This window comes from Ambystoma mexicanum, chromosome 6q (genome assembly GCF_040938575.1).
Source record: "Ambystoma mexicanum isolate Mex_15411 chromosome 6q, UKY_AmexF1_1, whole genome shotgun sequence".
Lineage (NCBI taxonomy): Eukaryota > Metazoa > Chordata > Amphibia > Caudata > Ambystomatidae > Ambystoma > Ambystoma mexicanum.
Window position 1 is genome coordinate 1620194122 of NC_090937.1, and position 26916 is coordinate 1620221037.

The 26916-nt window shown below is 44.9% G+C and overlaps 1 protein-coding gene across 1 annotated transcript in view; it reads right to left on the minus strand.

Annotated features, from left to right (window-relative positions):
• The window catches only part of LOC138516918 (probable carboxypeptidase X1), a 547949-nt gene that overhangs the window by 300051 nt on the left and 220982 nt on the right, over positions 1-26916 (minus strand). The window contains exons 3-4 of the mRNA XM_069632377.1: positions 3172-3281; positions 646-785 (exon numbers count right to left, since the gene is read on the minus strand). Of these exons, the coding sequence (XP_069488478.1) occupies positions 646-785; positions 3172-3281 (250 nt within the window). The remainder of the gene's footprint in view (positions 1-645; positions 786-3171; positions 3282-26916) is intronic.

Sequence of the window (26916 nt, forward strand, 5' to 3'; positions counted from 1 at the left end):
GCCCATGTTCCTAGGGTTTCTGATAGCCTGGGTCATTCTCTGGGTGCTAATGTGTACTGAATACCAAGGTGAACAATGCCTTCAATGAGGGGGGTTTGAACTCCAACTCTGGCACTTCCATCGGAGCCAGTTCTAGTATCCCGCTGTTGTTTTCTTTCCTATTTTAACAGAGTGGGCCAATATATTCATAGAAGTGACATGTTATATTAGAGTATGTGGCTGATTTGTTCAGCAGCAATCCAGTTGGGTTTTGCACCTTATAAATCCCATACACATATATATATATATATATAATAACTCAGATACATTGTGCCGATCATACAACACTCAGCACCTTCACAAGACATTTATAAATAGAGGCGATATATCACATATATTATAATCCTCCAGTTATTACAATTGTGGCATGTGGTGCAGGCCTGAAGACAATGTAGATACCATATGAAAGAAATGCTCAAGTGTGAACCCGCAACATCTCCTCCGCACTCTCGTGCTACCACCAAAGGCAATCTTCCTGGCACTGACATACATGGTGAGTGTGTGAAGAGCTGCAATTAGAGTGTTGGCGCTTGTCAACAGCAGAGCACATGCAAAATCTGTGTTTGATAGGTGATTTCAAATGGCCCAAACACCTGTAAAACTTACGTCCAAATTGAATTCTTTCCCTGGGTGATGACCCCTGTAAATTGGGTAAGTCTTCTGGCATCAATTTCAAACCACTGGTTCTTGTTCTCTTCCCCGGCACACCAGGCTCCATCAAAGAAGTCATCATCGTAGATCCCAGACTACAACAGAAATTCATAAAACTGGTCAGGATCCCAGACTACAAAATAAATCAATAAAGCCGGCCAGGATTCCAAACTACAAGAGAATTTCATTAAGCCAGTCAAGAAAGTCTTCTTACAAGATTCCGAACAGAGAAGACATTGCTATTTACGATCAACTGAAGTGTGACTTTGAAAACCGGCTTTAGCTCATGATCAGATTCAATAACCAAAAGCCGCAGTCTTTTATTCCTATTTGGTGTGAAAGTGGGACAAGCCATTTGAGCTGGTTCACGGACGCCACAGCACCACCCAGTAGCAATCACTGGAGGTTCTCCACCAGTTCAGAGCCATCTGAACAAAGCATTGTGGGTATGCAAATTAGCACAAATGCCAACTTTTAACCCTAGAAAAATGTCTTTGATTTAGAGGGCACTGCACAAGATAACCAAATATAATTTAGCAAGGCACCCCAATATTACAAAAAGAACTTGTGTGTCCACCCACATCCTAGATGTTCTCACTGCCAATGGCTATATACTTCTACAACAAGACCGTTCAAACAAGATCGGCGGAGGCCTCATCATTCACAAGGCATTATGGCCGAGCACCCAACTAGACGTCACCACTATTGGCTCTTTCAAAAACCTATCCTGCCACTTCCTGCTCTTCCCTATGGACAAAGACACTTTTCATCTCATCTAGAGACCACCCAAGCCCAACACTTCCTTTATCGAAGACTTCACAGACTTGATCACCACCATTTCTCTCAACCATGACAACTACGTCTTCCTCAGCAACTTCAACATCTCAGCTACCATATCAATGAAGTAAGATGTCCACTGCCTACTCAACACACTGAACCTCACACAACACACAAAAGAACTCACAGGTAAGGTAATATCCTCCACCGCGTCATCACTGCACTGCCCACCCTCCATCACATCTCTCCTATTCGGCTCGACTAGTCGGATCTGGCTATCTCGTCTGAAATCAGTCAAAGCACACCTCTCAAGCAAACCCATTACAAACCAAGCAATCAAGCTTTCAGATCCTTCAAGAACTTCCCAGTGGAGATTCTCACAGATGATATGATATGACATGGCATTTATAACGTGTCTATACACAAGTGTTTCAAGAAGTGTTTCAAGACCTCTCCAAACACCACCTCACCTATGCTGTTGTACCTCTGACGAACCAGGACCTCAACTCATTTGTCCAACAACTCAACACCACCCTCACAAACAACTTCATTCAGCATGCGCCAGTGAAACAGCGTACCCTCAAGTTTGAACCTTCAGCACTTTGTTAAACTCAAGATCTCAACCTCAACAAACAAATCCAGGAAACAAGAAAAGGATTGGTGAAAATCCTGCACCACATCCGACCTCGCCCTGATCAAGGAACACGGTGCTACATGCAGACGACTGATCACTACTGCCAAGGCAAACTACTACCAAAACACTATAGCCAAGGCACAATGAAAGCAGACCGCTCTTCAAAGCCATCAAGTACTTCATCAACCCTCTGCCCGACCCACACCTAGCACACTCCATCAATAAATCCACCGCCATCAACTCTTTCTTTATCAACAAGATCAACATTCTGAACATCAATGGAATTCTCTTCCTCTCATTATTCGTTCTTCTATTTGTGGGGTTTTCATGTTTTTGTCTGAGATGGGGGCTTGCTATATGTAACTGTTCACTGACAAGAGAAGGGGATCAGGGTAGGGTCGCATGGGGCCCCTCTCCACACCACCCTTGGTCCACCACCCACTAGCTCAAAGATACACCCAGCCCCAGGAATAACACCCCTGGTCCTAAGGGGAACGTCCAGAAGACTTCATCTGTCATGGTCTCATGCCGACTGCATTCAATCATATTCCCTCATATTGAATGAAGTCCCCAAATGCACCCATCACTGGTATTAAGGGTCAATTGCCCAATTGTACCACGTTCGCATTCGCAGCATATTTTGTTGAAAGAATTTATTGAACTATACTTATAAGTCACATTCATTTTGGCAAAATGCATATATTTATATATGTAAGTGACATCCACGCATAAAGACTCGGTTGCTTTTTATAGGCTGAGAAATAAATGCAGGTGATTACTCAGGTATCAAATCCATTAATAAATAAATAATAATAATGACCCTTGTCTCAAAACGCTAGCTCTTACTCATGAAGTTTGTTTGTTTGCTCGTTAAATGATTTATATAGTGCACCGAACCTGGGGGTATCTGGGCGCATTGCACATAGGTAATAGCAGATAGAAGTAAGCCCTCATCTCTGAGGCACTCTTTAATGGTCTTCTTCCCTAAATAATCTTCAACGATCATAGTGTCTTAGAGAGTATCAGACCATGAGGAAGAACCAGGCAGTGTGTGCAAAGTGATCACACACCTGTATGTTGAGTCGTCCACGATGTGCGCCTAGACCATAGCGCTTAGTGCTGGAGGCACGCAGCTGGTAGTCAGTCACTCTCAGGGACTCCAACCCCAAGGGAGGGCATTCTGTGAAAAGACAAAGGGACAAAGTGAATATAGTCAGGAAGGCAGACACTTCCATCTGTCTTCACAATATCTACACACAATAGATCTGGCCATTAACAGGTAGAAATTCCTATGTGTAACTGACTGGGATGACTTCAGTAGCACCTGCAGGAGACATTACTTGACACTTGACTCTTCTCAGGTCCTTAAGTCGTCCTGTAGGTCTTTGATCTGGTAAAGCCCGGACAGCAGAAGTGCAAGAAGCCCCAAACTACCCTCCACCTGACCTAACGCTATGCCATTTTCCTCTTCAACCTATAAAGATGGGGCCCGGACCAGTGTCTCCCTATAGCGGGATTCAAATCACCACAAAACACAGTTCCCACAGAAGACACTTCTGAACTCAGTTAAACTGGCTATTCTTCTTGCGTCCTTCACATTGTCACATTCTCTATCCGGTCATACCATCATTTATTTTCAGTAGTAACCCAGCTTTTCTCCTAACACCCCCCACACTACCACTAAGTCAGCCTCTTGCACACCTGACCTCAGTATGTAGAGTTCGACCAATATGTATGACGATACTCTGTATCTATGTAACCAATGTCATCTTTACCTACTCTCCCTTCTTTCACCCAAAACCTTCTGTATGCCTAAGCGTCCCAATGCCTGTGGGTTGTATGCACGCTTTATAAATGAAATAAATGATAGGTAAATAAACACTCATCTACAAAAAAGTATGTGATTTTTCATGGCACCAACGGCATCGTAGGGAGCGGCACAAGGGCTGGAGCCTCCCCAGGCGAAGCGACAATTTGGCACCCCTCAACCCCCAACATGGAACTGATTTGAGGTTTAAGAGCGAGTACGCTGCCTTCTTGCTGGTGGCGCTTTAAGCAGCTGCATCATCAAAGAAGGCTCCATCAAAGAAGTCATCATCGTAGATCCCAGACTACAACAGAAATTCATAAAACTGGTCAGGATCCCAGACTACAAAATAAATCAATAAAGCCGGCCAGGATTCCAAACTACAAGAGAATTTCATTAAGCCAGTCAAGAAAGTCTTCTTACAAGATTCCGAACAGAGAAGACATTGCTATTTACGATCAACTGAAGTGTGACTTTGAAAACCGGCTTTAGCTCATGATCGGATTCAATAACCAAAAGCCACAGTCTTTTATTCCTATTTGGTGTGAAAGTGGGACAAGCCATTTGAGCTAGTTCACGGACGCCACAGCACCACCCAGTAGCAATCACTGGAGGTTCTCCACCAGTTCAGAGCCATCTGAACAAAGCATTGTGGGTATGCAAATTAGCACAAATGCCAACTTTTAACCCTAGAAAAATGTCTTTGATTTAGAGGGCACTGCACAAGATAACCAAATATAATTTAGCACCCCAATGGATTCCTTGCACACTACATACATGATGTATCTGCTTTTTTCGCTTTTCGATTCATGCTTGTATGGGATTGCTACAGCTCAGCAACATGCACACAGGGAACCACTCACTGCATTTGGGGGCATTTCAATTCATTTTCAGGAATCAAATATTACTTGGTTGCGTTTCTGCCCTTGCAGCACATAGTCTGTTTTACTCCAGATATGCTTCCAAGCCTTGCACAACAGGCTATTGGAATCCCTTGCTACTACCAAACATCTGGTTTCCAATCATACAGCTTTAGTCAGGATGCAACAGTCAGCACAAAACAATTTGAATTTGTTATATTCTGCTCTATTTCAGAAATGGCAAAGCAGATGATTAGGCAACACGTTCACAGCACTTTCTAGAAGTACATGGTATGACTTTTCACGTGTTTCATTTAGTCCAAGATGTTTCTGGTATAAGATCCATGTAGGATGTGTGAGGGCAGCAATCAGGGTAACACAATTTCAGCAAAGAATTGGAGTGAGAGAGACTTATAGTTGGCATGTGTGTGAGCATGCGTTTGTGTGTGTGTGTGTGTGTGTGAACTTAATCAGGCATCAGTCTCTTTCTGGGAACCGGTGCTTTATTTATAAGTGCCAGGTTCCAAATATTTTCTTGCACACCACTGACACATCGGGGCGGGCAGCTGCCAGCCCACTGACCCCACCTGCTGCATACAGTACCAACATAATTGGTGTTAAGGCTGCAAATACCACAGGTTCATTGAGGGTGATCGATGCATGGGGTGATTTACAGATACCAATCGACATAACATATTGTGTCTTAAAATATCAATATTTAAGTGTTTCTTTAAAACACATTATTGTTAATATTTTGCTCTGATCCTATCAGTGGCAAGTGGAACATTTTAACCACCTATTAGTAGGAAATAAGAGCTAACATGCGTTCTTTCTATGGTAAATTATTGGACAAATGCAGGCAAAATCATTGCTGAAGTGATGAGCGTGCCTGGCAAACCCTGCAGCAAGATCATCATCCTTGGTTTGGCACCCATGCCAGCCGCTCTACTTTGATGTTGCCATTTTCACTGACCTCGTCCCTGCGTCGAGGCTGCTGTCTGTCCCTGTCGTGTCAACCCACACTGCTGGTTATTACAGTAGAGAATGTGTAACAATGTCAAGCACGTTGATGGATCAGTGTGCTGGCATGGCCAGCATCAGTGCCCAACATTGTCCCCTTCTAACTCATTGTTATTGATGGAAATTGATAAATAGCCCCGCCCTCCCAACCTTGGTTTTGAAGTTCGTGAATAACAATGAGCAAACCCAGGATGAAGAGACCCGGGTCAGTACAGAGTGTTGTTTTTATATCGGGATGACTGACTGACAGTTAAAATACAAAATTTGCCAAAATACCACCACATAATCAAGTTAGGATTATAAATAACTGACATGTCTCAGAAATAAGTACCAGGACTGAGCCCTGGCAAGCCCCTCCACAAATTAAACTATGCTGGTAACAACACCATCTTCTTTGGGAAATTTCGCCTTTTCTTTCCCACTCAGATCTCGGCTTCCCCGGGTCCAATGCAGTCCCACTGTGTTCTTTGAAATCCCTGTATCTTTCTCTTCCAGATTCTCAGCTTAAAAGTACTTGCATTCTGCACGTTTCAGCTAGCTGCCTTGTAATTGGCCTTTGTTGCTCTTCCCATGTTTCTCATTTTCGTGTGGAAAATCGATTAAGAGTCCGATTCATGGAAAAGGGTGCATTGATCCTCTAAATGCCGGCTGCCGAAAACGAATATGTGCGGCCCGTCGTGCATTATAAAATCTGCGTGCTCTGCATATTCATGTAAATATCTGTGCAGAACTAACCAATATGCAGGCTGCGAGAGGAACGCCCGTGACACACAAACACGCAAGGCCATACCAGCCATGGAGGGGGACCGCGCACACCTCTGATGCGAAATCAATGCACCACCCGACAAGACTGCCTGCCAACCCCCACAATCAAGCCAGCACCCCGGTGGGGGTGCATGGGGTCCCCCAGAATCACATGCAGCGCCCCATCAACATGCACAGCACTTACGGTAAAGGTCGACATTTGCTGGTAGATATGCATGTGAACCCTCGCAAAACGCTCCTGCACCCTGATACGCTGCTAACGCATACCCCTAAGTCCGATCAGAACCCCGATGGCGTGCACACACCCAAAATCATACTTGCAATCTTACCTTTGCTCAGCAAATCCCATGCGCAAGTGCCTGTACGCCTGCCTTCGGGTGGTGGATAGTATGATGGCTTTGCATGGCCTTTTTCCTGCCAAGAGGTTGCATGGTTGGGTCCATGAATACGCATTGTTCCACACAAATGTGGGCATGCGACAGACTGCCTGCGCGCCGACACTCGTAATGCCTGCATTTTCACAGGTTCTTCTCCATTTCTGAATTCCGCCCACTTCCCAACTCCCTATGCAAGCCACGCCAACGCCCTGCGTGGTGGCTTGTGCAAGACACTCGGCCGCTCACAGAGACATGCGGGTCAAGTCCAGGAAAAGTCCTGCACAGTCGATTCTATGAATCGACGAACAGGGATTTGCGCACAGAATGGCACCCAAATCCCTAATTTAACATGCAAATAATTTCATGAATCGTGACCTAAGTATTGAGATAATTTAAAAACCTTGTCATATATTTTCATTGTCTTACTTGCTCTGCATAGGAATGGCCCTTTTCTTGCCCCCTGCAAGTCTCTGCTCTTCTAATTTAAGGCTTCTGGTAGTTCCTGAAAATGGATTTCTCCCACAAAAGTGGTCGTAACTTTTCTGTTCTTGCTCCCACTCTCTGGAACTCGCTTCCTCTTGAACTCCTTCTTTGCCTTCCATTACTTATGTTTCCTTGCAACCTCAAACCATGGGCTTTTCAATCAAGCTTTGAGTTGATCTGTTAATTTTTCCTCTGCATTCGCTTCTCGCTCGGCTTCCTATTGTCATCACCCCTTTATTGTCCTGGTTCTCTCCTGTTGCTGTTAATTCTTCCTTTTGGGTTTGTTGCTGGGAGACAACACTTTGGCGAGTGTGTCCTCTGCAAATAGCAAGAAATACAACACAATTGTGTGTTTGTGTGTGTGTGTGCACACATGCATGTGTGTGAGTGTGTGTGTGGGAGGAGACATAAATAGAGAAGAAAGAGGTAGAGGGAGAAGAGGCAGAGAGGACAGAGATCCAGCCAGACAAATGTACCAAACAAGCTGTAGCATTTTATATGCAAGCATTGCAGAGGGTGAGGTATGGAATACAGAATGTGTAGGGAGGATGCGGAATCTGGAAGGTTGAGGCAGAGAGTAATGTTGGAAGGAGGAAGTGTAGCAGACCGGTTTGGCATGAAGAGATCTGGAGATATATGTAATAAAATATATTACAACTACAATCAACGTGTTGGAGAATCTTTCAAAAGCCCACATGCCTTGAGCAGCTAAAGGTGATGTAAAGAAACAACCACAAAGTCAATAGTACTGTCTTGCAGATTGCAGCAATCTCCCCTGTGGCATATTGAGGCACCCAGTGACGTAAGGTAGGCACAGAAGGAGGATAGTGAACGGTCCAAGGAAGGAAGTGAAGGAGTGATGAACATGGGATGCATGGGGAAGGGGATGGGGGGGGGGGAATTACTAGGAGATACAGGGCAGTGGGATAGCACAGAGGGAACGGACTCGTAAGGACAGGAGTAACCTCATGTGGCATTATGCTGCCATTATATCTCCTTTTGAGACCTCATTGCCAGCTGAGCATATCACATCACTAGGTGCATCCTAATAGACACGCACTGGTGCAGTGGGTCTTGCCATCAAATGCCTAGGCATTGCCATTAAATACCCGGGTACTCCGATCATATACCCATTATTGCTATCAAATTTCCAGTCCCTTAAGCAACGTCCCTTGTAAGGCCATCATGTGTCCTGGTACTCGGAAAGGAACATGGGCTTAGCAGCACGTCATGGTGGTACGGCACCCCAAGATAAGAAGAACCCCTTATGGCAACCGTGAGAGAAGCACTGGGGTGGGACACACAGGGAGGGCTACATTGGGGGAGGATACAAGGGAAAAGCATGGGCAGAAGCATCATATATATATGACCATGTGCTAGCAGAACAGATCTTTAAGTATTTAACAGCAGCAAAGTAGGTAAAGACTACACAGAATAAAGCAGAATAAAGACTACTGTGGTTTTGTAATGCAAATGACGTTGAACTGTTTGCCATCATTTATAATAGCTGGTGCATGGGTGGGGGTCCCTAGAACAATGGTATAGTGTAGACTCTGCACCAGGTGACTGGAATCACCCCGCCAGCGACTAACCTCTAGCCCAACTCTTAACCAAGAAGACGGATTACATTACAGGCAATCTATTTATTTATTTATTTGTTTGTTTTTACATGTATAAAGCGCACTAAGCCCTGAGCCATCAAGGTGCTGATGCATAACCAGATACTCATAAGAAAATAAAATAGAACATGTATGGGCAGTCAAAAACAGCAGGTTTCCATGTTACAAGGACAGACATTCAGTCAAATAGAAGAGTTTCTGGGGATTTGCGGAAGGTCCAGTAGAAGGAATCAGCTCGCAAGCTGGGGGGGGGGAGTAGGTTCCATTGTTTTGCTGATAAGGATGGGAAGATCGATCCTCCAGCCTTTACCCATTTAAATGTGTGTTGGCCGAGACGATGGCCATGAGCTGATCTCGTTAGTCTGGATAAGCTTACCTTGGTTACCTTCTGAACAAGGTAGGAGGGGGCATCCTCAGAGAGGCATCTATGCCTGATTGACAATGTTTTGAATAGAATCATCTGGCGAATGGGCAGCCAGTAGGCCTTTCTCCTAGCTGAGGCGATGTGTTCCCGTTTGGAAGTGTTGAAGGCTGCTCGTAGTGCATTTTCTGAATGGTCTGCATATTTCTAATCTCCCGGTTCATATGTGCCTGCAAACAATGCGCTACAATAGTCAAGCCTTGAACCAATGGTTGCTCTGGCGATTGCTAGGCATCTGTCCAGGGATAAAAATGGTCTGGCCGCATTTATTAATTTAGTGGTGTAAGCGGCGGAGGAGGTAACAGCAGTCACTTGTCATGAGAGAGAGTGTATCACCCAGATAGACTCGTAGTGTCTTTACTGACGAAGATACCGGGATTGAGACGCCATTAATGTTAAAGGCTGAGTATTGGGAGTCAAGCTTTTTTAAAACCGTCGGGAGAACCACCAGAAGTATTTCAGTCTTTTCATCATTTAAGCAAAGGCAGTGTGTGGCCTTCCAAGCCTGAACACTTGTATAGACACAGTTAAGCGAGCATGAGTCATTGTGGGAGTTGGCAGAGATGGGGAGTAGAGTTTGCGTGTCATCGGCTTAGTTTGTATAGGATATGCTGATTGAGTCTAGATGCATGAACAATCATTTTGTGAACATATTGTATAGCATTGGGGATGCACAAGACCATTGTGGAACACCACAGGAGATAGGAGCTGGGGTGGGGGGGGCAGAGGCGTTCTCAGCAAATACTTTAATGGATCTTTCCTCCAGGAAGTAAGTGATGCTCTTTGTGGCTTCCGGAGAGAGGTTAGCTGAGGCTGTTAGGTGATGGCAAAGGATCTTGTGGTCCACGAAATCAAATGGAGCCGATAAATCCACTAGCAACAGTAGAGCAGACTTGCCCTCATCTCTAATCTCATCCAGCTGGTTCTTAAGGTCCAGTAGGGCTGACTCTGTTCTCTGGCCTGGGCGGAACCCTGAATGGCGCATACCCAGGATGTGATTGATTGGCCTCCAGGTAAGGCTGAATTTGCAGATAGGGTGCTCTATCTCGGATTTTCAACAGCAAGGGGACCGTTGGGACTGGGCGATAGTTGGTAGGGTTTGTGTGGTCTAGAGAAGGCTTTTTGATGAGCGAGAGCATCCAGGCTTCCTTGAGGCTAGCGGGGACTGTGCTGGATATAAAGGAGTTGATAAATGATGTGATAATGGATGCCAGGACCTTAGAGCAGTCTTTACTGAGGGATGCAGTGCAGGTGTCTCCTTTACATCTTGAGGGTTTCAGGCCTTTAAGGGCAGCCATGACACCAGCTTCTGAGACATTAGTGAAGCAAAACATAGGTAGTCCTTGCTGATCAGACAGGTGGGGCATGGACGTAGTTGGTGAGTTGGTGGCAATGCAAGGGGAGGAAATCGGGGTTTGCTTTAGGTCAATTTTCCTTTGAAGGGTGTCAATTTTGCCAAGCATAGCATTTTGTATGTGCACCATACTTCCTCTTTGATGATGGTGACCAGGGATAGGGAGGTGGTTTCCAGTTCCCTGATGATGGTGAAGATTTGTCTGGTGCCGGATTTAACATTAGTAATGCGTGTTTTATAGCTGGTTGACTTGGCAAGGAAGACAGCTTTTTTCATAGAGATTGGCTACTGTGTTAAATCAGTTGAGTAGGTGACTTTTTCCAATTGGCTACTGCCAACCATTTCTATGCACAGAGCTCTGGCATGAACCATGAGTTTCTGTGCACTGAAGGTTTAGATTCATGGGGCATTGATGGAGCAACAGCATCAATAGCCACACTTCGGGGCTGCAGCGTACAGGTGAGCAAGGACATTACGATCTTTCAAAAGCAGCGTCTGGGGTATGAGAGTGCCAAGCAGGGGTGTGAAACGCTCCTTAGTGAGGTTTCTTGTACTGCGGGCCAAAGTAGTGGGTGGTTCGAGTGTTGCAAGTGAGGTGTGTCCTATGGGGGAGATCGTTAAGTGAACTTTATGGTGGTTGGACCTTGGGCATGGGTTGTCAGTGATAACTGAGATCTGACACTTGAGGTCAGCAATCTAGTCTAGGATGTGACCTTTAGAATGGGTGGTTGTGTTGAGAAAATGTAGGAAGCCCAGATCAGTGAGCATGTTGGCTGTTGAAGAGGCTATTGAGTCAGTTGGGTCATTGTATCCCAGGTTCAAGTCACGAAGGATGATTGTTTTAGAGGTGGGCTTGATGTGGGCTCCTAAGGTGTGAAGGAGGTTTTCTTCAGTGGTGGGGCCTGGGCCTGTGGGTGAGATGGATAGTGTGAAGAGTGATAGTGTCAGAGTCAGTGATGGTTAGTCTGATCGAGAGGATATCACGATTGTCATTAAGGGAGTTATTGAATTTTCTGATAGGCAGGGAGTCCATAGCTATTAGGGCCATGCCTCCACCTCTTGCGTTAGGTCTGTCACAACGGAAGATGGTGAACCATAAGGGGACCGCTATGGAGAGGGCACCGCATTGATGCAACATGTAACCATGTTTCAGTGACCGCTAGATTGTCTAAATTAAGTACTGAGATGAGGTCATTAATGTCAAGTGCATGAGCAGGGATGGATCTCGCATGGGAATGGTCAAGGGCACATTGTAGTGGTGGCATGGGAATGGTCAACATTTTAAGATTTGTCAAGGCTTCAGTTCTGTGCTTGGGGTCTGGCGGCATCTGGTTTCCATTGGAATGGTTAGTGGTAGCGTTGTGCTTGAAGGCAGGATTCTGGCCTTGGTGGTGGAGAAGTTCAATATTATTGAAACACTTAGGGGTGCTGGAATAAAGTGGGCTATGGCCTTTGTTGAAGGTAGTTCGCTTTGCCCTAGGCTGGAAGATGAAGGTGGTACGCACACCAAGGTGGGCACTTCTTGTAGTTGTGGGTGGTGGGTAGATTCCCTGATGGCAGTGGATAGGGCTGAATTTGGGTTTTGAGTGCCTCAAGGTTGCGAGACAGTTACAGGTTGGTCTGTTGACTGTCAGGCTAGGTACATGGAAGGTACGCTTTCTAAGACAGGCGTTTCTTGCTTCTATCTTTGGAGGCTGAGCACCATAGGGCTGGCAATATGGTCGCTGGCTGGTGGTGATTTCTTAGGGAGCGTTAGGGTAGGAACAGAGATGTTTCTATTTGCATAGGCTTTGAGAGACTGCAGAGCAATCTGGGTTTTAGGGCTCTGCAATGGGGTGGAAGCTGTGGCGGTGCGGCATGTGGGAATGTCAAGATTGATTTTGTCCTTGTGTTATGTGGCCGGGTCTCAGGGTAGGGATTAGAGAGGCACATGCTAAGGGCAAGATTTTTGTAGGTGAAGCTGCAAGGTTAGGCAACAATTGAAACTGAAAAGTTTGCGAAGATGGCTTACCTTCACCTGGGTGTATATCGGTAAAGCTTGGGGCCAGCGTTGAAGGGGTAGAGCGTGCAGGCATTGCAAGTGACGTTTCTAATATAGTGGGTGGCGATATTAGAGCTGGTAGGACCTCAGGTTTCCTGACAGCCGCTGTGGCAGTCAGGCTAGACGGGGACATACAGGGATAATCAATATAGGCCTTGTTAGTGGGCCTTTGGAAGGGGCCGGCATCGGCTGCTGGCTCCCAGGAACATCCTTGTGTAGGTTGCGACCAGCCAATCATGGGTGGTCAGTGGCGGGCCTTGGGCCTCAGACAGTCCTGCAGCTTTGAGGATGGCGGTGGTGTCGGCCATTTTCCCATGGCTATCTTGCATGGTATCTGGGCTCACATCAAACGAATATCGTTGCACTTCACAAGGTCCAACAGCGCTTTTCACAGCAAAGTGGTCAGGCTGCAATATACAGTGCCCTGAAATATTAATCATTTCGTAGTTGCGCAGGAGGGCATTTCTTACCCTGCAAGGTGGGTTAATCACAGTAGAAGCGCCAATGATTTCTCTAGGGCAGAGTGCTCAGGTGTTTCACCTTCTCCTCTCCATGGAGGGATCATTGCATCCTTCCATGATCTTCATTCCATTGTGAGTCATCAATGTTGTTCTTATTTATCGATCGATTGGGGTTTCCAACACTGTACTTTATTTATGGAAAATAATTAGGAAGACATTGTATCTTAAGATCTAGGTGCTTTTAAGTGTCTGCTATATTTAAATTTTGTGAGATGCAAATAATTGATTGGAATTGAAATGACAACTTCTCTTATATTTAGTATTTCTGTGTTAAGGGGAAAATTCAATGACATTTTTCTTCCTCTTCTTCATTTGTAAAAATTGTAAATCAATTAAATCAAATAAAACAAATTTTAAAAAAAGGTTTTTCTTTAAAATGTGTTTTATCTGTGGACTGATTCAAATAATCCTATCACATTGCAGTTGCTATTTCTGTGAATAGTTATATTTCTGTTTTGTAATTTTACTCTGTAATGAACTTGTGTCAAAGGTTTATATACAACACTAAAAAAACGTTTTTAAAACAAAATATCTAGGTGAATCCTCATGCCCAACTGTAATTATCTTACGCTTAAGCATGACACGGCATGACTACACATGACCGTGCTCTTTCACCATGGCCCTAGATTACACCATGGAAGCCCCAGGTAGTGGCATCCAATAGCCACACAACAAAACAGGTTGAGAGTTGATGCATCACATGTCTATTTACTCACACAATGAGTCAGGTAGTGCACACACATGCCCAACGTCCCCCATCAGAGTTCAGCTATAGTCCTAACATGCATGTAATGCATTGCAATATCCAAACACTGTACTCTAATACCCAGGTACAACCCCACAATGGTGAGTATTGCCATCCAGTCCACCAAAGCACTAGGATTCTAGGCACCTTCATGAATGTATTTTTTTTTAGTTTATTTTAGCATTTACTTATAGTGTGATTCTAGAGCACTTACACCAAAGTGTTTTTCAGAAACATAGAGGTTGGTTAGTAAATGTAAATATGAGGATAATATAAACATGATAACACATTGAGGAGGGAATAGATAGTGACCAGATGAAAGTAAACATTTAACAGAAAGCAGGTCCTACATATTTCCCTATTTCCGGATGTGTGTTTGCATTTCGGAACTAAGGATGTGCATGGCCACACTTATCCGTAGACCCGGTGAAGGCAGTGGGTTTGAATATTGCATTACCTCACAGAGGGGCAAGTTTTGCGGCCATTGCATCCTTCTATTCTGATCCTGAAGCTGTCCAAATCAGTGTATATGTAATGTTATACACTCTTTTAGAATGTAAACCGTAGTTTCCACTGTACAGCTCGGCATTTGGGGCCCTAATCTCCTCCTTTGGGTTCACGTGCCAGCTCTTTGCGGACAGCACCCAAATCATCTTCTCTTTTTCTGAACTCTCCTCTGATCTCTTGATCAAATTGTCCACCTGTCTCTATGCCCTTAACTATTGGATGGCATTACACTCCCAGATGTTAAACTCTACCAAAACAGAGGTGTTCCTCTTCCATGCCAAAAGCTCCCTCTCATCTCTTCCTCTGCCTATCCAGTTCCCACCTGACAATCTCCCTTACTCTTCTTCAGCTAGAAACCTCAGCGTTATCTATGACCCTTTTCACACCTTATCTACTTACATCTCCATAACTGCAATGACGGTTCACTTCAACCTCCTAAATAATAGGAAAATCAGGCACCTTCTTCCTTTCAACACCATGAAGCATCTCTTAACCACTCAAGTCTTCTCTAAACTGAACGACTGTGCTAGCATCATCTTCGGTCTCCCCAGCTATGCTTTCTGTCCTCAAGATCATTAACTTTGCTACCAGGACTCTCTTTGAACTCCCTCACTTCACACCTACTTCCTCGTAACGTCACCAGGCAGGATGGCTGATGATGCAAAACAGGGCCAGATTTACCCTTGAGGCTCCACTTCCTCTTGCTTCTTCCCTTTCTCTATTCTTGCTCCACTTGCATGAAATTCTCTTCCGCCGGACATCCAAACACAGTCCACACAGATTTTCTCAAAACCAAACCAAAAGCCTACCTCCTCGCCTCTGAGTTACCCTCTTAACATAACTCTCATCTGCCTGCTAGCTAACATGTTTCCTTCGCCTTTAACCTGCCTCTGTCCTTCACTTCCTCAACTTTAGCACTTCACCCATCATGGTTACATCCCGAGCACAGCTGGCCGTACCACCTACCTGCACTCAAAAATGTTCAATGTTGCCAGTCCTTAATCTATGTATGTCCACTTATATATTGTCCTCTGTGACGGTCCCATTTACTCCCCTCCCCAACCTGCTCAGAATGTCCCTCAACCTCACCCCATTGTTAGAAGCTAACTGCTTCCCGTCAAATCTGATTTGTTATTTATTATCCGTTCCTTTATGATAAAAAGAGCATTGTTCCTCCTGTATATATAAATACTTAAATCCATAATGTTATCTTAATTGGCTTTTATAGTGTGCACATCATCACTGTAGTGGGCTTAAAGTGCTGAAATCTTGTCCGTATGGGGGAACTGTGGCCCCACCGAGGGTGTAAGCCAGACCATGGTCTGTGGGATGAAAGGGAAAAGGGGAACAGGTGAGTGAGAAATGGCAAAGATGGAGAGAGTTTGAGAACAAAACAGACATACATGGATCAAAATAGAAAGGGAAAGAGTGGTAGTGATTGCTGGGATTCCTGTATAGTATATGGGGTGAGACCAAAATAGGCATGAAAAGAATCAAAATCTGTCCATATTGGATACGTCAATTACCGGTATGTGTGCTGCAATGTGGTGTTGAATTTATTTTACATCGAGTTACGATGTGTGATGACTGTGAGATGTGCTCAAGAGTTCATGTGAGTTGTGGGGGGTATATATTTATATATTTATATATTTAATATTTGTAAAGCGCTAGCTACGGCCCAAATGGGCGTCTAGGGGTAAAATCCAGGCATTCCCAAAGTGTTCCCTTATGAAGCCTGCGGCTTAGTTGGCGCTATACAAAAAATCACTATAATAGAATAGAAGAGGCCTCAAGAGGCCTAGTGATGATGAGCCAAGAGCTGGCTGTGTGCTGAATGCAAGAAAACAAAAGGGCAATACGACAAACAAGATGGAGCCATACTATTATAGCACAGACAGAGAGATCTTGGTTAATTCTTGCATGTCCAGTAAGAGAAAGCTAATATTCTTACTATGACTACAATGTCTACTGGAAGCCATCCTTTGTAAAAAGCACTGCAAAATCATAATGCCCCTCTCCCTTCTCAGATGTCTGTCTTTTTCTGGTTGCACAGCTATCAGCAACAGCTGGGGTGGCTCTTACAAATGTGCACCAGACAAAGCTGAGAGTCGCATTGTCAGGTGTGTGCTTGCTAGAGCCACCCCAGCTGTTGAGGTTAAGGGGCACACCTATAAATATTGGGGGACAAAGATTATACAAATGAGAGCATGTGTGTGTCAGTTGGGAAATTATTGACCGAGGCTTGTAGTGACATAGTGTTGAGCCCCCCTGGAAAAGAGAAGTCATTCAGAAAAGAAAGAGGCCTGCTCCCAGTCTGCTACTCTATGAGGTTATCAGTAAAAAACTGCTCTTCAAGGAAGCCATCATAAAGATAGCTTGAAAGGCCAGTCCATATAAATATATGAAAACTTAATCAGGCAGGAGATGGAAAAGTCCAAATCCTTTGCCAAACTGTTATGTCTTGTGTCTCCTTGCTCTGACCCTGTGTGGATGCTTGCCCGATGGAATGCCTGATGCAATGCCTGGTGATATGTTAGCTGTGGGATGTTGTGGTGTGAGTGCCCTGTGTGTTCCATGAGATTCAGGTAGAGTGAGCTGCCTGTGAGAGTGGAGGCCGGTGGATGCCTCCCTACGTATCCTTCTTGTACCTTCTACTTACCTACCCTTGAACTTACCTCTTGTGTCTTCTTGTACCCGGAATCTTGTAAAGAAGCTTGTTCCCTGCCTGCGGCTCTGGGGCACAATTTAACACAAACCCAGGAGCTTTGATTGTTTTTATGGGTTGATAAAGCTCAAACCTAGCTAAGAAAGAACAAAGCGCTCTATGTATGGCAGGCACACATGACACATGTTACATGTCATGCGCAACTGACACATATTACACGTCAGGTGCGGGGTAGCAACGTTTGGAAAAGATATGAGAATCTACACCTCCCTGTATGAACACTGCTATGGAAATGCGCCTCCCAAGAAAGTCAACATGGGGTGTGGCTACACTTAACAAGGTGTGCTCTATGTTATGGGTCACTTGTTTAGCGCCTACTGTCGTTGGAGTGGCATTGAAGCGCTGTGGGGTTCAGCGTCCTTCACCAGACCGTCTTATGGTAAAACACACTTGCATGATTTTAACCTTGGCTACAGATTGTGCTCCACAGTTAAGCATTGTCTGTTGTTGATAAATGAAGGTTAGCATTTGATAATGGATCCCACGTGCCCGTTGTGCAGTGCAGAAACCCCCACACCTTTGTTTGACCCCTTGTGCTGCCTCCCTTTTTATGTGCAGAGGCCGTTGCCATGGTGGCAAATGATAAGTACTTTGTTCTATATTAAGGTGTAACACTAGCTGTGCACCTATCACAGCCTATTTTTTAATGTCCATATAGTGGGACTTTGGCACGCTGGATGATACCATAGGGTGTGAATGGTGAAAATGGGTGCTGGGTTAAACCAGAAATTCTTCCTTTCCTCACCTTTCCCCAGAAGCTCCCGCTTCCGGAGCTCTGGTGCTCTTTAGGCTGGACTACTGCAATAGCCTCTTTCTCAATCTTCCCATTTCCACCCTACGCCCCCGTCAGCTAATCCAGAATGGGGCTGCACGACTTATTCTTGACCTCAAGCCCAGGGACCTTATCTCCCCAGCTCTAACATCTCTCCACTGGCTCCTGGTGGCTGCAGGATAAAATCCAAGACCCTCTACATCATCCACACATTTTCTGGGACCTGGGACCACGCTATCTCCAGACTCCTCTCCCTAAATACTTCCCTGCTAGAGCCCTCCGCTCCTCTAACTCTAACTCTCTGCTTGTCAAACGCTTATCCAAGCAGAGAGTGGGTGGCAGGACTCTCTTTTCGGCTGGTACCTCTCTTTGGAACAGCCTCCCTGTCCCTCTCAGACTTGAGCCAGACCTCCTTAAGTTCCGCAAACTTCTCAAAACTCTGCTTTTCTCCACCTCATTCACGTCTTTGCTAATCACCCCACTGCCACTGTGACTGGTGGCCTGGTGCTTTATGGACATCACAGGTTACCAGGCCCTCTATCCAGTTGGAACCAGCACCTCCCACACCCTCAGCACTGCCTTTGCGGGCCCCCTGCCTGGTGGCTTTGCATCCCACCCATGGGATTCCTGCGCCCTAGCAATTAGCCAATGGCCTCCCAGGCTCCACCAGCACCTGCCCATACCCTACTCCCCTCCTTCCCTATCACCCACACTTCTCTTCACTGCACTTGCATGCTCGAATATCACAAGGCCTAGTTGGACCACAGTTGTATATATACTGTTTTTTCCATTGTTATTACTCCCCATGTTCCCTCCCCACTTTGTGTTGTGGTGCATCAAAACACTATTCTGTTGTATAGGCTCCTAACAAATGCTCAATAAACAAATAAATACATGTATAGAGTAGTATAGGTGAATTACTTCAATCAGGAGACAGAGTGTTGATATTCACATACTTGGTGTTTGTCCCTCCCCAAGGCAATTACATCAGACTCACCTCTGAATAAGGCCTGGCACTATGACTTAGACGTATTGGCTGGAGTGATTGACTTCGACTATAAGGGGATATCAAAGTGCTGATGCAAAATAACGGGGAAAAGCCCTACCAAATTAAAGCAGGAGAAAGTATAGCACAAGGGATATTGGAGAAGGCTCTGTTTCCGAAACCCCAAGAAATTGAAAGTAGTGATAAAACTGAGAGAGAAGCTCAGGATTTTAGAGAAGCAGATGTAGAACCTCCTCCTTACCCAATAATAAAACCCATCCCCATTGGTGAAGAGGAGGCTGAGCTGAGGTTGGCCAGATTTAGCTTTTGCCCCGAGAAATGATTCCTTGCTAGCAGAAGCATTCCTTTAGGTATTGACAGAGGAGAAAGGAAGGTAAACGAGTGGGCCCTTTATTTTCTAAAGTCTTAGGAATAGAGGAGATGTTGGACCAGAAGGCATTCCTAGGTCACATATCGTAGTACCTAAAAACCATAAGAAAATAATTCTAGATATTGCTCACCCTCATTTACCAGAAGGACATCTAGGAAATAAAAAACTCAGGTGCACATTGTGTACCAATTCTACTGGCCAGGTATTAAATGCAGATATAAAGAATGTTATTAGTACTTGTGCCTTATGCCAGAAAACCAGTACTAAAATTCCTCCTCCAGTTCCCTTACAACACTTGCCAATTGTAGATGTACTCTTCTCCCAGATAGGTATAGCTATAGTGGCCCGTTTAGAAGCCTCCAAACTAGGGAATCCACATATACAGGTGATCTTAAATTATGCAACCTGGCTTTCCCTTTCCGGAATAATACTTCACAACAGATCCTAACACACCAACTCCCTTCTCTAGAATCTGGTTTCCAGAAGAGATTTTGCCAGATCAATGAGCAATGGTTATGAGTAAACCTATGGTGGTTAAGGCGATTCTTCAGATTAAAACTTTACGCACCTCCATTTACTATCATTAAACTGATGGTTTGGTTGTAAGATTATGATATGATATGATAAGTCATTTATAATGCGCCTGAACACAAGTTTTTCTAGGCGCAACAACACAAGGGATGGAAGATAGAGAGTGGACAAGACAAACAATATTACTAGGCCTTGTGTCATTCAGATCATGCAAGTGTGAGAACGAGAAGTGCAAGGGGAAAGGGAGGGGGCAAGTGTAAGGGAGAGAGGAGATGAAAACATAGCAGCAATGCTCTGAGTAAGAGCAGCCAGGGCAGCGCGGCTCTAGGTAGTGCATGAAGAACAAGGGACTGTAGGGTTACAGTTACAGACCCTAAGTGCGTGGTAGGCCCAGAGGCAGTGCAAGGGTGACTGATCAAGAAAGAGCCTGGTACCCAGTGAGACTCTGAGGGTAGCCAAGCAACCAGTCAGTACAGCAGACAGGTAGGGCAGGTAGGTCTGCAGGGGATGGAAAGAGAGAAAGCAGAGAAGAGGAACATTTTGAGATCAAGGGGAGGTAATTCCAGAGGGAGGCACCTGCAGGGGTGAGAGATCTACCCCCACTCTCTGCGTGGAGAAGAGACTAATTCTTAGAGAGTTGGAGGTAGCTGAGCAAAGGGCTCGAGAAGGAAGGTATTTTGAAAGAGAGCATTGGATGTAGTGTGGGCCCCGGTACCAGAAAGCCTTGTGGGCAATGCAAACGGTCTTGAACTTGATCCTTGCAGCCACTGGGAGCCAGTAGAGTGATTTCAGGGCTGGAGAGATACAGTCCTGCGGCTTGAGGCCAAGGATAAGACTTGCAGTCCTGTTCTGGATTAGTTGCAAAGGGCGCAGAGTAGAGGAAGGCAGATTGAGAAAGAGGCTCTTGCAGTAGTCCAGCCTACAGAGAGCCAGGGCTTTGGAGACAGTGAGCATCCCGGGGAAAGTGTAGAAAGGAAAGAGTCCCTTTGAGGAGGTGCAGTTGGTTGTGGGACTTGTTGGGGATGTCTGAGATGTGAGGAGAGAAGGCGAGAGTGGAGTCAAAGATGACACCAACATTTTTGGCCTTGCAGGAAGGCGAAGAAAGAGGGCGCAATGCAGGTGGCCAGACGGAGAGAGGTAAAGTAGGGACAGGGGTGCAAATGAGAAGGATCTCCATCTTACTGGCACTAATACAGAAACCGTTGGAGGCGTACCAATCCTGAATCGCGGACAGACAGTTAGGAATGAGCGAGAGCAGAGAGGAGGCTGAGGGGAGCCTGAAGGAAAGTTGAGTGTCATATGCATAACACTGAAAGTTAGAGGAGAAGGTAGAGATCAGGTGGGGCCAAAGGGGCCGAGTATAGGTTAAAAAACCAGAGTGAGAGGATAGAGCCATTGGAAATGCCAAAAGTAGAGAGAGAGGTGGTAGAGAGAAAGGTACCAAGTTAGACCTGGGAGGGGCGTTCCAAGAAGAAGGAGGTCAGCCACTCCAGGGCCTGATCCATGATGCCCAGGTTCTCACAGAGTCGATTGATCAGAATGGAGTGTTTGACCTTGTTGAAAGCAGAAGAAAGATCAAGGAGGATGAGGACAAAAGGAATGATGGAATCAAGGTTGGAGAGCAGATCTTCACAGATGTCCAGGAGAGCAGTGTCTGTGCTTCTTGCAGCTGTCAAGCCAGACTGATGGTCATGGAGGCAACCAACAGTTTCAGTGTGGAGAGTAAGCTGGGAGATGGCCAGCTTTTCCAAGAGTTTGCCTATGAAAGGGGTGATGGAGATTGGGCAATAGTTTGCAGGGCAGGTAGGATCGGCAGATGGCTTCTTAAGGAGGAGGTGCACAAGGGAGAGCTTAAATGGAGAGGGAAAAGTTCCAGTGGCAAAAGAGTGATTACAGAAATCATCTGGCACCAAGAGCGATGGGAACTGTAGTTCCCTTCTACACCGCTCATCCAACAAACATGTGGCGAATGAATAACCGGAGCCCAGTAGCACGTTAATCAGATCCCCATACGTCCCATTCTGAGAATGCCTATTACAAGTTGTAAATTCAATTAGGTCAAACAATATTGGCAATATTTTAAAAAAGTTTAAAAAGTCTAATAACGGCCAATAATATAAAAATAAGGATCTAGATACATTTCTCAAATCTGTAATTATTAACCTACATGTATAGCAGTAAGAGCAAAAAGAGTGGGTTGAAAGTGTCATTCAGGGCCGACAGAGGCCATAACTGACTTGCGCCTGTTTTGGCCCATTTTACCGCCTGGAATGCCAGTCGGCAGGGTAGGCTGTTGCTCTAAGCTCTGATTCCATCTGAATCGTGACTCAGGTGAGCCGTATTGTTTGAAAGGGATGGCTCTGACATTAGGAGGGAGAAAGCTTATTTATGAAACATCAGAATTAAATATCTTGAATAATGATATGGGGGCCACTACAGTGAGAAATCTAAATAAAATCAGAAATTTGGGACTTGTTTTTCCTTTGGAGATACTGTCTCACACAAGAGAGCAGCCGGAAGGCATTAAGGCTGGCTTAACTAATGCCAGAGCTGTGTGTGCACACATTACTGGTGATGGTACTTTAATTGAAGAGCACGCTCTCGATGTTCTTTTTGTAACAGAAACTTGGTTCACAGAGGTTTCACATACAGTTTTTCACAATTTAGTACAGGAGAATTTTTTGATTCAACATATTGATCGAGTGGGCAAACGTGGTGGTGGCATCGCAATTATATACAAAGACATACTGCGCATTCCCACTTTAACTTGCTTGACTGGGGAGGTCAATCACAAGTGGGTACTTTTACTATTCAGTTATCCCGAAACTCAGCAATTCATGTGGTACTGGCCTATAAACCCCAGGATCATATAAAAATTCTTAGCAGGTTTGGACCTCTTTTTAACCACATTGCGTAGTAAATATGTAAAAATATTATTACTGTGGGATTGGAATCTGTGGTTGGATGACCGTAGCCACCCGGGTTCTATGGAACTCTGGGACATTTTGGAAAATCATGGCCTTGGGCCTTTGGGAAAAACATCCACTCATAACAAGGGTCACTGTCTTGACCTGATTATAGTAAGAGGTGTGTGCACATCTCTTTTAGATAACATACCGATTCATTGGTCAGATCATACTCTGCAAATACATCTATTAGCAGTCAAATTGAAGAATACTCAAAGTCCTAAAGAGGATATCGGGATACTGACATGGAGACACAAAGACTTGGATAAAATATCTGTACAGGGAGTGATGAATTCACTCTCTTTGGTTGATAACACCCTATCCAATGAGGACTCTTTTCTTACTGGAACTACATTTGAGAAAGTTATTTGCTCTAGGGGTTGCACCTACAAAACCCTATGCGAAAGAGGATTTCTAAGCCTTGGTTCACACATGACTTGATTCCATTACGTAAACAAGTTAGCCTGACAGGGTGCAAAATGGCAAAGACATCACATGGAAGAAAACAGTCCTAAAGCCAAAATGTCACTTTTGACCGATAAAAAGGCAATCTTTGAGGCAAAACGAAAGTTCCTTCATAAGGTAATTAGTGAGGCAGGTAATCACTCAAGAGAATTTTTTCAGATTTTTCCATCATCCTACCAGTAATAACCTGTCGATCACACCATCATTGGCACATGCTAATGCTTTTAATCGTTTTTTTGTAGATAAAGTTGCAGCAATTAAGAACAATATTGCAGCCTTAAACCCGACCTTTTTTACTTAAGAGCAATTAAGCACAGACTTAGATATTGGCGGGCATGATCAAGTTGCTCCTCCACCAAAACAGTTTAATTTTCATCATGTGACTGAGGACAACATATGTGCACTGATGAAAAATTTGAGACCAACTATGGATTGTTTGTTTCCTCGCCCGGCAGTAGTAGCTAAGCGTATGGCTGAGGAAATTGCTCCATGTGTTACTAGGTTTATTAATAAATCGTTAGATCAAGGATCAGTGCGTCAGATGCTTAAACACCCCAAATTAACATCCTTATTGAAAAAATCTAATTCGGATTCATTGTTTCTCCAGAATTATCGCCCCATTGCTGGCATTCCCTGGCCAGGGAAGATTCTGGGGAAAGTGCTGACTCAACAACTACAGGCTTTTGTTGAAGAGGAGCTACTTTTAGATCCCCTGCAGCCTGGGTTGCATCCAAAATTTGGTACAGAGACGGCTCTGTGGCGGTTTATGATGAACTGTTGAGGGTGGCTGATCAGGGCAAGCTTTCACTGTTGGTGATGCTTGACCTGTCAGCCACCTTTGATACGCTCAATCATGCTATCCACTTAGACAGATTGAAGTCGGTTGGTAGAGTTTCGGAGCACGCCATTCGGTGGTTTAGATCTTTTCTGGAGAATCGTCAACAATATGTTAGATTGGGAGCCTTTACGTCAGACCCTAGTACCATGGAATGTGGAGTCCCACATGGGTCGTCGTTATCGCCACTTCTTTTTAATTTGTATCTACGACTGGTCATGGAAATTCTGAGACATCATGGAATGAGTTTCCAATCATATGCAGACGATATTCAGATTTGTATTACAATTGATAATGTTGAGGAAACTTTTGCAAAGATCAGTGAATGTCTTCAGGAGATCAGTGAGTGGATGGCCTCTAATCAATTGCAATTGAATGCAGTCAAAACAGAATTTATTCTGTTTGGCCCTGAGCATCTCTCTGCCAGCATAAAAAAATGGTCTCTGCCTTGTTTCCTGGGGGGTGAACTTAAATTTTCTACGAAAGTTAAAATCCATGGCTGCATCTGGCAGGACAACTTGGGTAGTGAAAGCCAGGTTGGAGACAAGGTGGAAGCTATTTTCTATTCCCAGAGACTTCTCCGGCAGACTCTCCCATATATTCCAGAAGAGGATCATGCTCTGGTGGTGGGATGCCCACTTAGACTATTGCAATAGCCAACTGGTGGGCATTCCAAAAAAGCAACTTCACACACTCCAAAAGCTCAGAATGCAACAGACAGGCTGATTTATGGACTAAACAAAACTTCCCACGTTTCTCGCTCACGCTGTTTAGTTCATTGGTTATCAGTTGAGGAACGTATAAAATATAAGGTAGCGTGTTTGGTATTCAAGTGTCTGAACAATTTAGCACCTGATTACCTGAAGGAAAAGCTCAAGCAATATCAGCCGCCCAGATGCTTACGTTCAAGGGACCAAGCTCTGTTGGCTATCCCCACATCTACATTTGTGTCCAGAGGGGACAGGATTGGCCAGTTCATTGCAGATTTTAAGGAGTTTGGCTGTGTTGTTAGAGGACACAGAGACGTGGGCTTAATGTGTCCTCTCTTCTTGGACAGGACAGAGAGTATATTTATTTTTTATTTATTTGCATTTGTCAAGCGCACTTGCAGCCCATAAGGTATTGAGGCGCTGTTACAGAGGATACATAGATTTAAGATTACAGGAAGGTGCCGGGAGGGCTCTTAGTTATAGATTGGCAGGTATATGTTGCCTTTGGAGCAGGCAGTATGCCAGTTTGTCAGAGGATGTGCCCAAAACCCTCCACTTCCTCTCAGCCACCCTGCACTTGTGTTTCAAGGCAGCGAGGTCGGTGTCTACCAAGAGTTGCACTTGGAGGTTGTCTTCAGATGGATTCTCATGTGCATGAAATGTCCCAGGCGGGGCTACTTTGCTGTGGAAACTAGTCCACCTCTAGATAAATGCTTGAACCTCCACCGTCAAAGTGTCAAGTGATGTACTAACGAGAGTCCAGCGGGGGAGCATGTCCCAGAAGCTAATCATGGGCTTAATGATCTCAATTTCAGGACTGACAAAGCCAGAAAGACCTATGAATTCAAATTCTGGGATATTTTCCATACACTGGCAGGGGGCTTGGACAGACATTGCGGTTTCATGAGTCACTATTCCAACTAACAGACTTTCATCTTTTCCACTCATAGAGATACAGGGATCCGAACATCCGGACCTGACACTTTCCATAGTTTTTTCCAAAGCCGTTCACAGACATTCAACTGGCAGTGCACCAGCTCCACCAGTCTCTCTAAGGCAATGAATGGTTGCCCGACTCACTCAAGACAAGCACCATCTGCCCTCAAAATGCCCCAGCTGAAAATCTTCCCAGATACTTGCCAAGGCCCCTGACCTTAGTCAAACCCTTTCCTCTTGATTGTGATATAATACAATCACAATACAGTATTTAAGACAAGGTTACCACACTGAGCTCCACGGGTCACATGCCTAACACGTCAACTGTCTGTATATCCCCCGTTCAGACTTCTAGAGGCACAAGCCTGATATGGTGATGCTTGTGCTACCACTGATCTTGTAAAGGGACTGGTCTGGCATACCGGGTTTCAATTTCCAAATAACGTTTGAGGATAGCTTAATTATTTATTTATTTTTTATTGTTGCTTTCTTTGCATTTGAACATTTTTTAACATGGGTTTTTCCCTGGCACATTGGATATCCTGGCATGATATGGGGGTACCCTAAAACGTGAGCCTATACCGGAGTACACAAGGCTGTCCAGGAGGACTTTGCCCCTGCATACAGTGCTGGACCTGGCCATAAGCTGGCTGGAAACTGGCAAATATGATGGCGTTTAGCACGCCATGGCAGAAAGCCAAAACATTAATTGTGCGCCAGGCTAAGCATTATGACGTATGAATGTTCTGCCCATACCTACATGGCTTGGCATAAGGATATTCGTTTTATACCCTGAATACAATCTTTTTAGCTGCAGCAAATGGGATTTAAGCAATTGAATTGTGTCATTCCCTGGAATCACGTGTTATGGAAGTACACTGGACTCTTCCGCCATTTGTTTTTTCACTGGCAAATCCAGCATTGCTTAATGGGCATGGGTGATAAAATGGTATCAAAGAGAGCCAGTATTGTTTGCGTT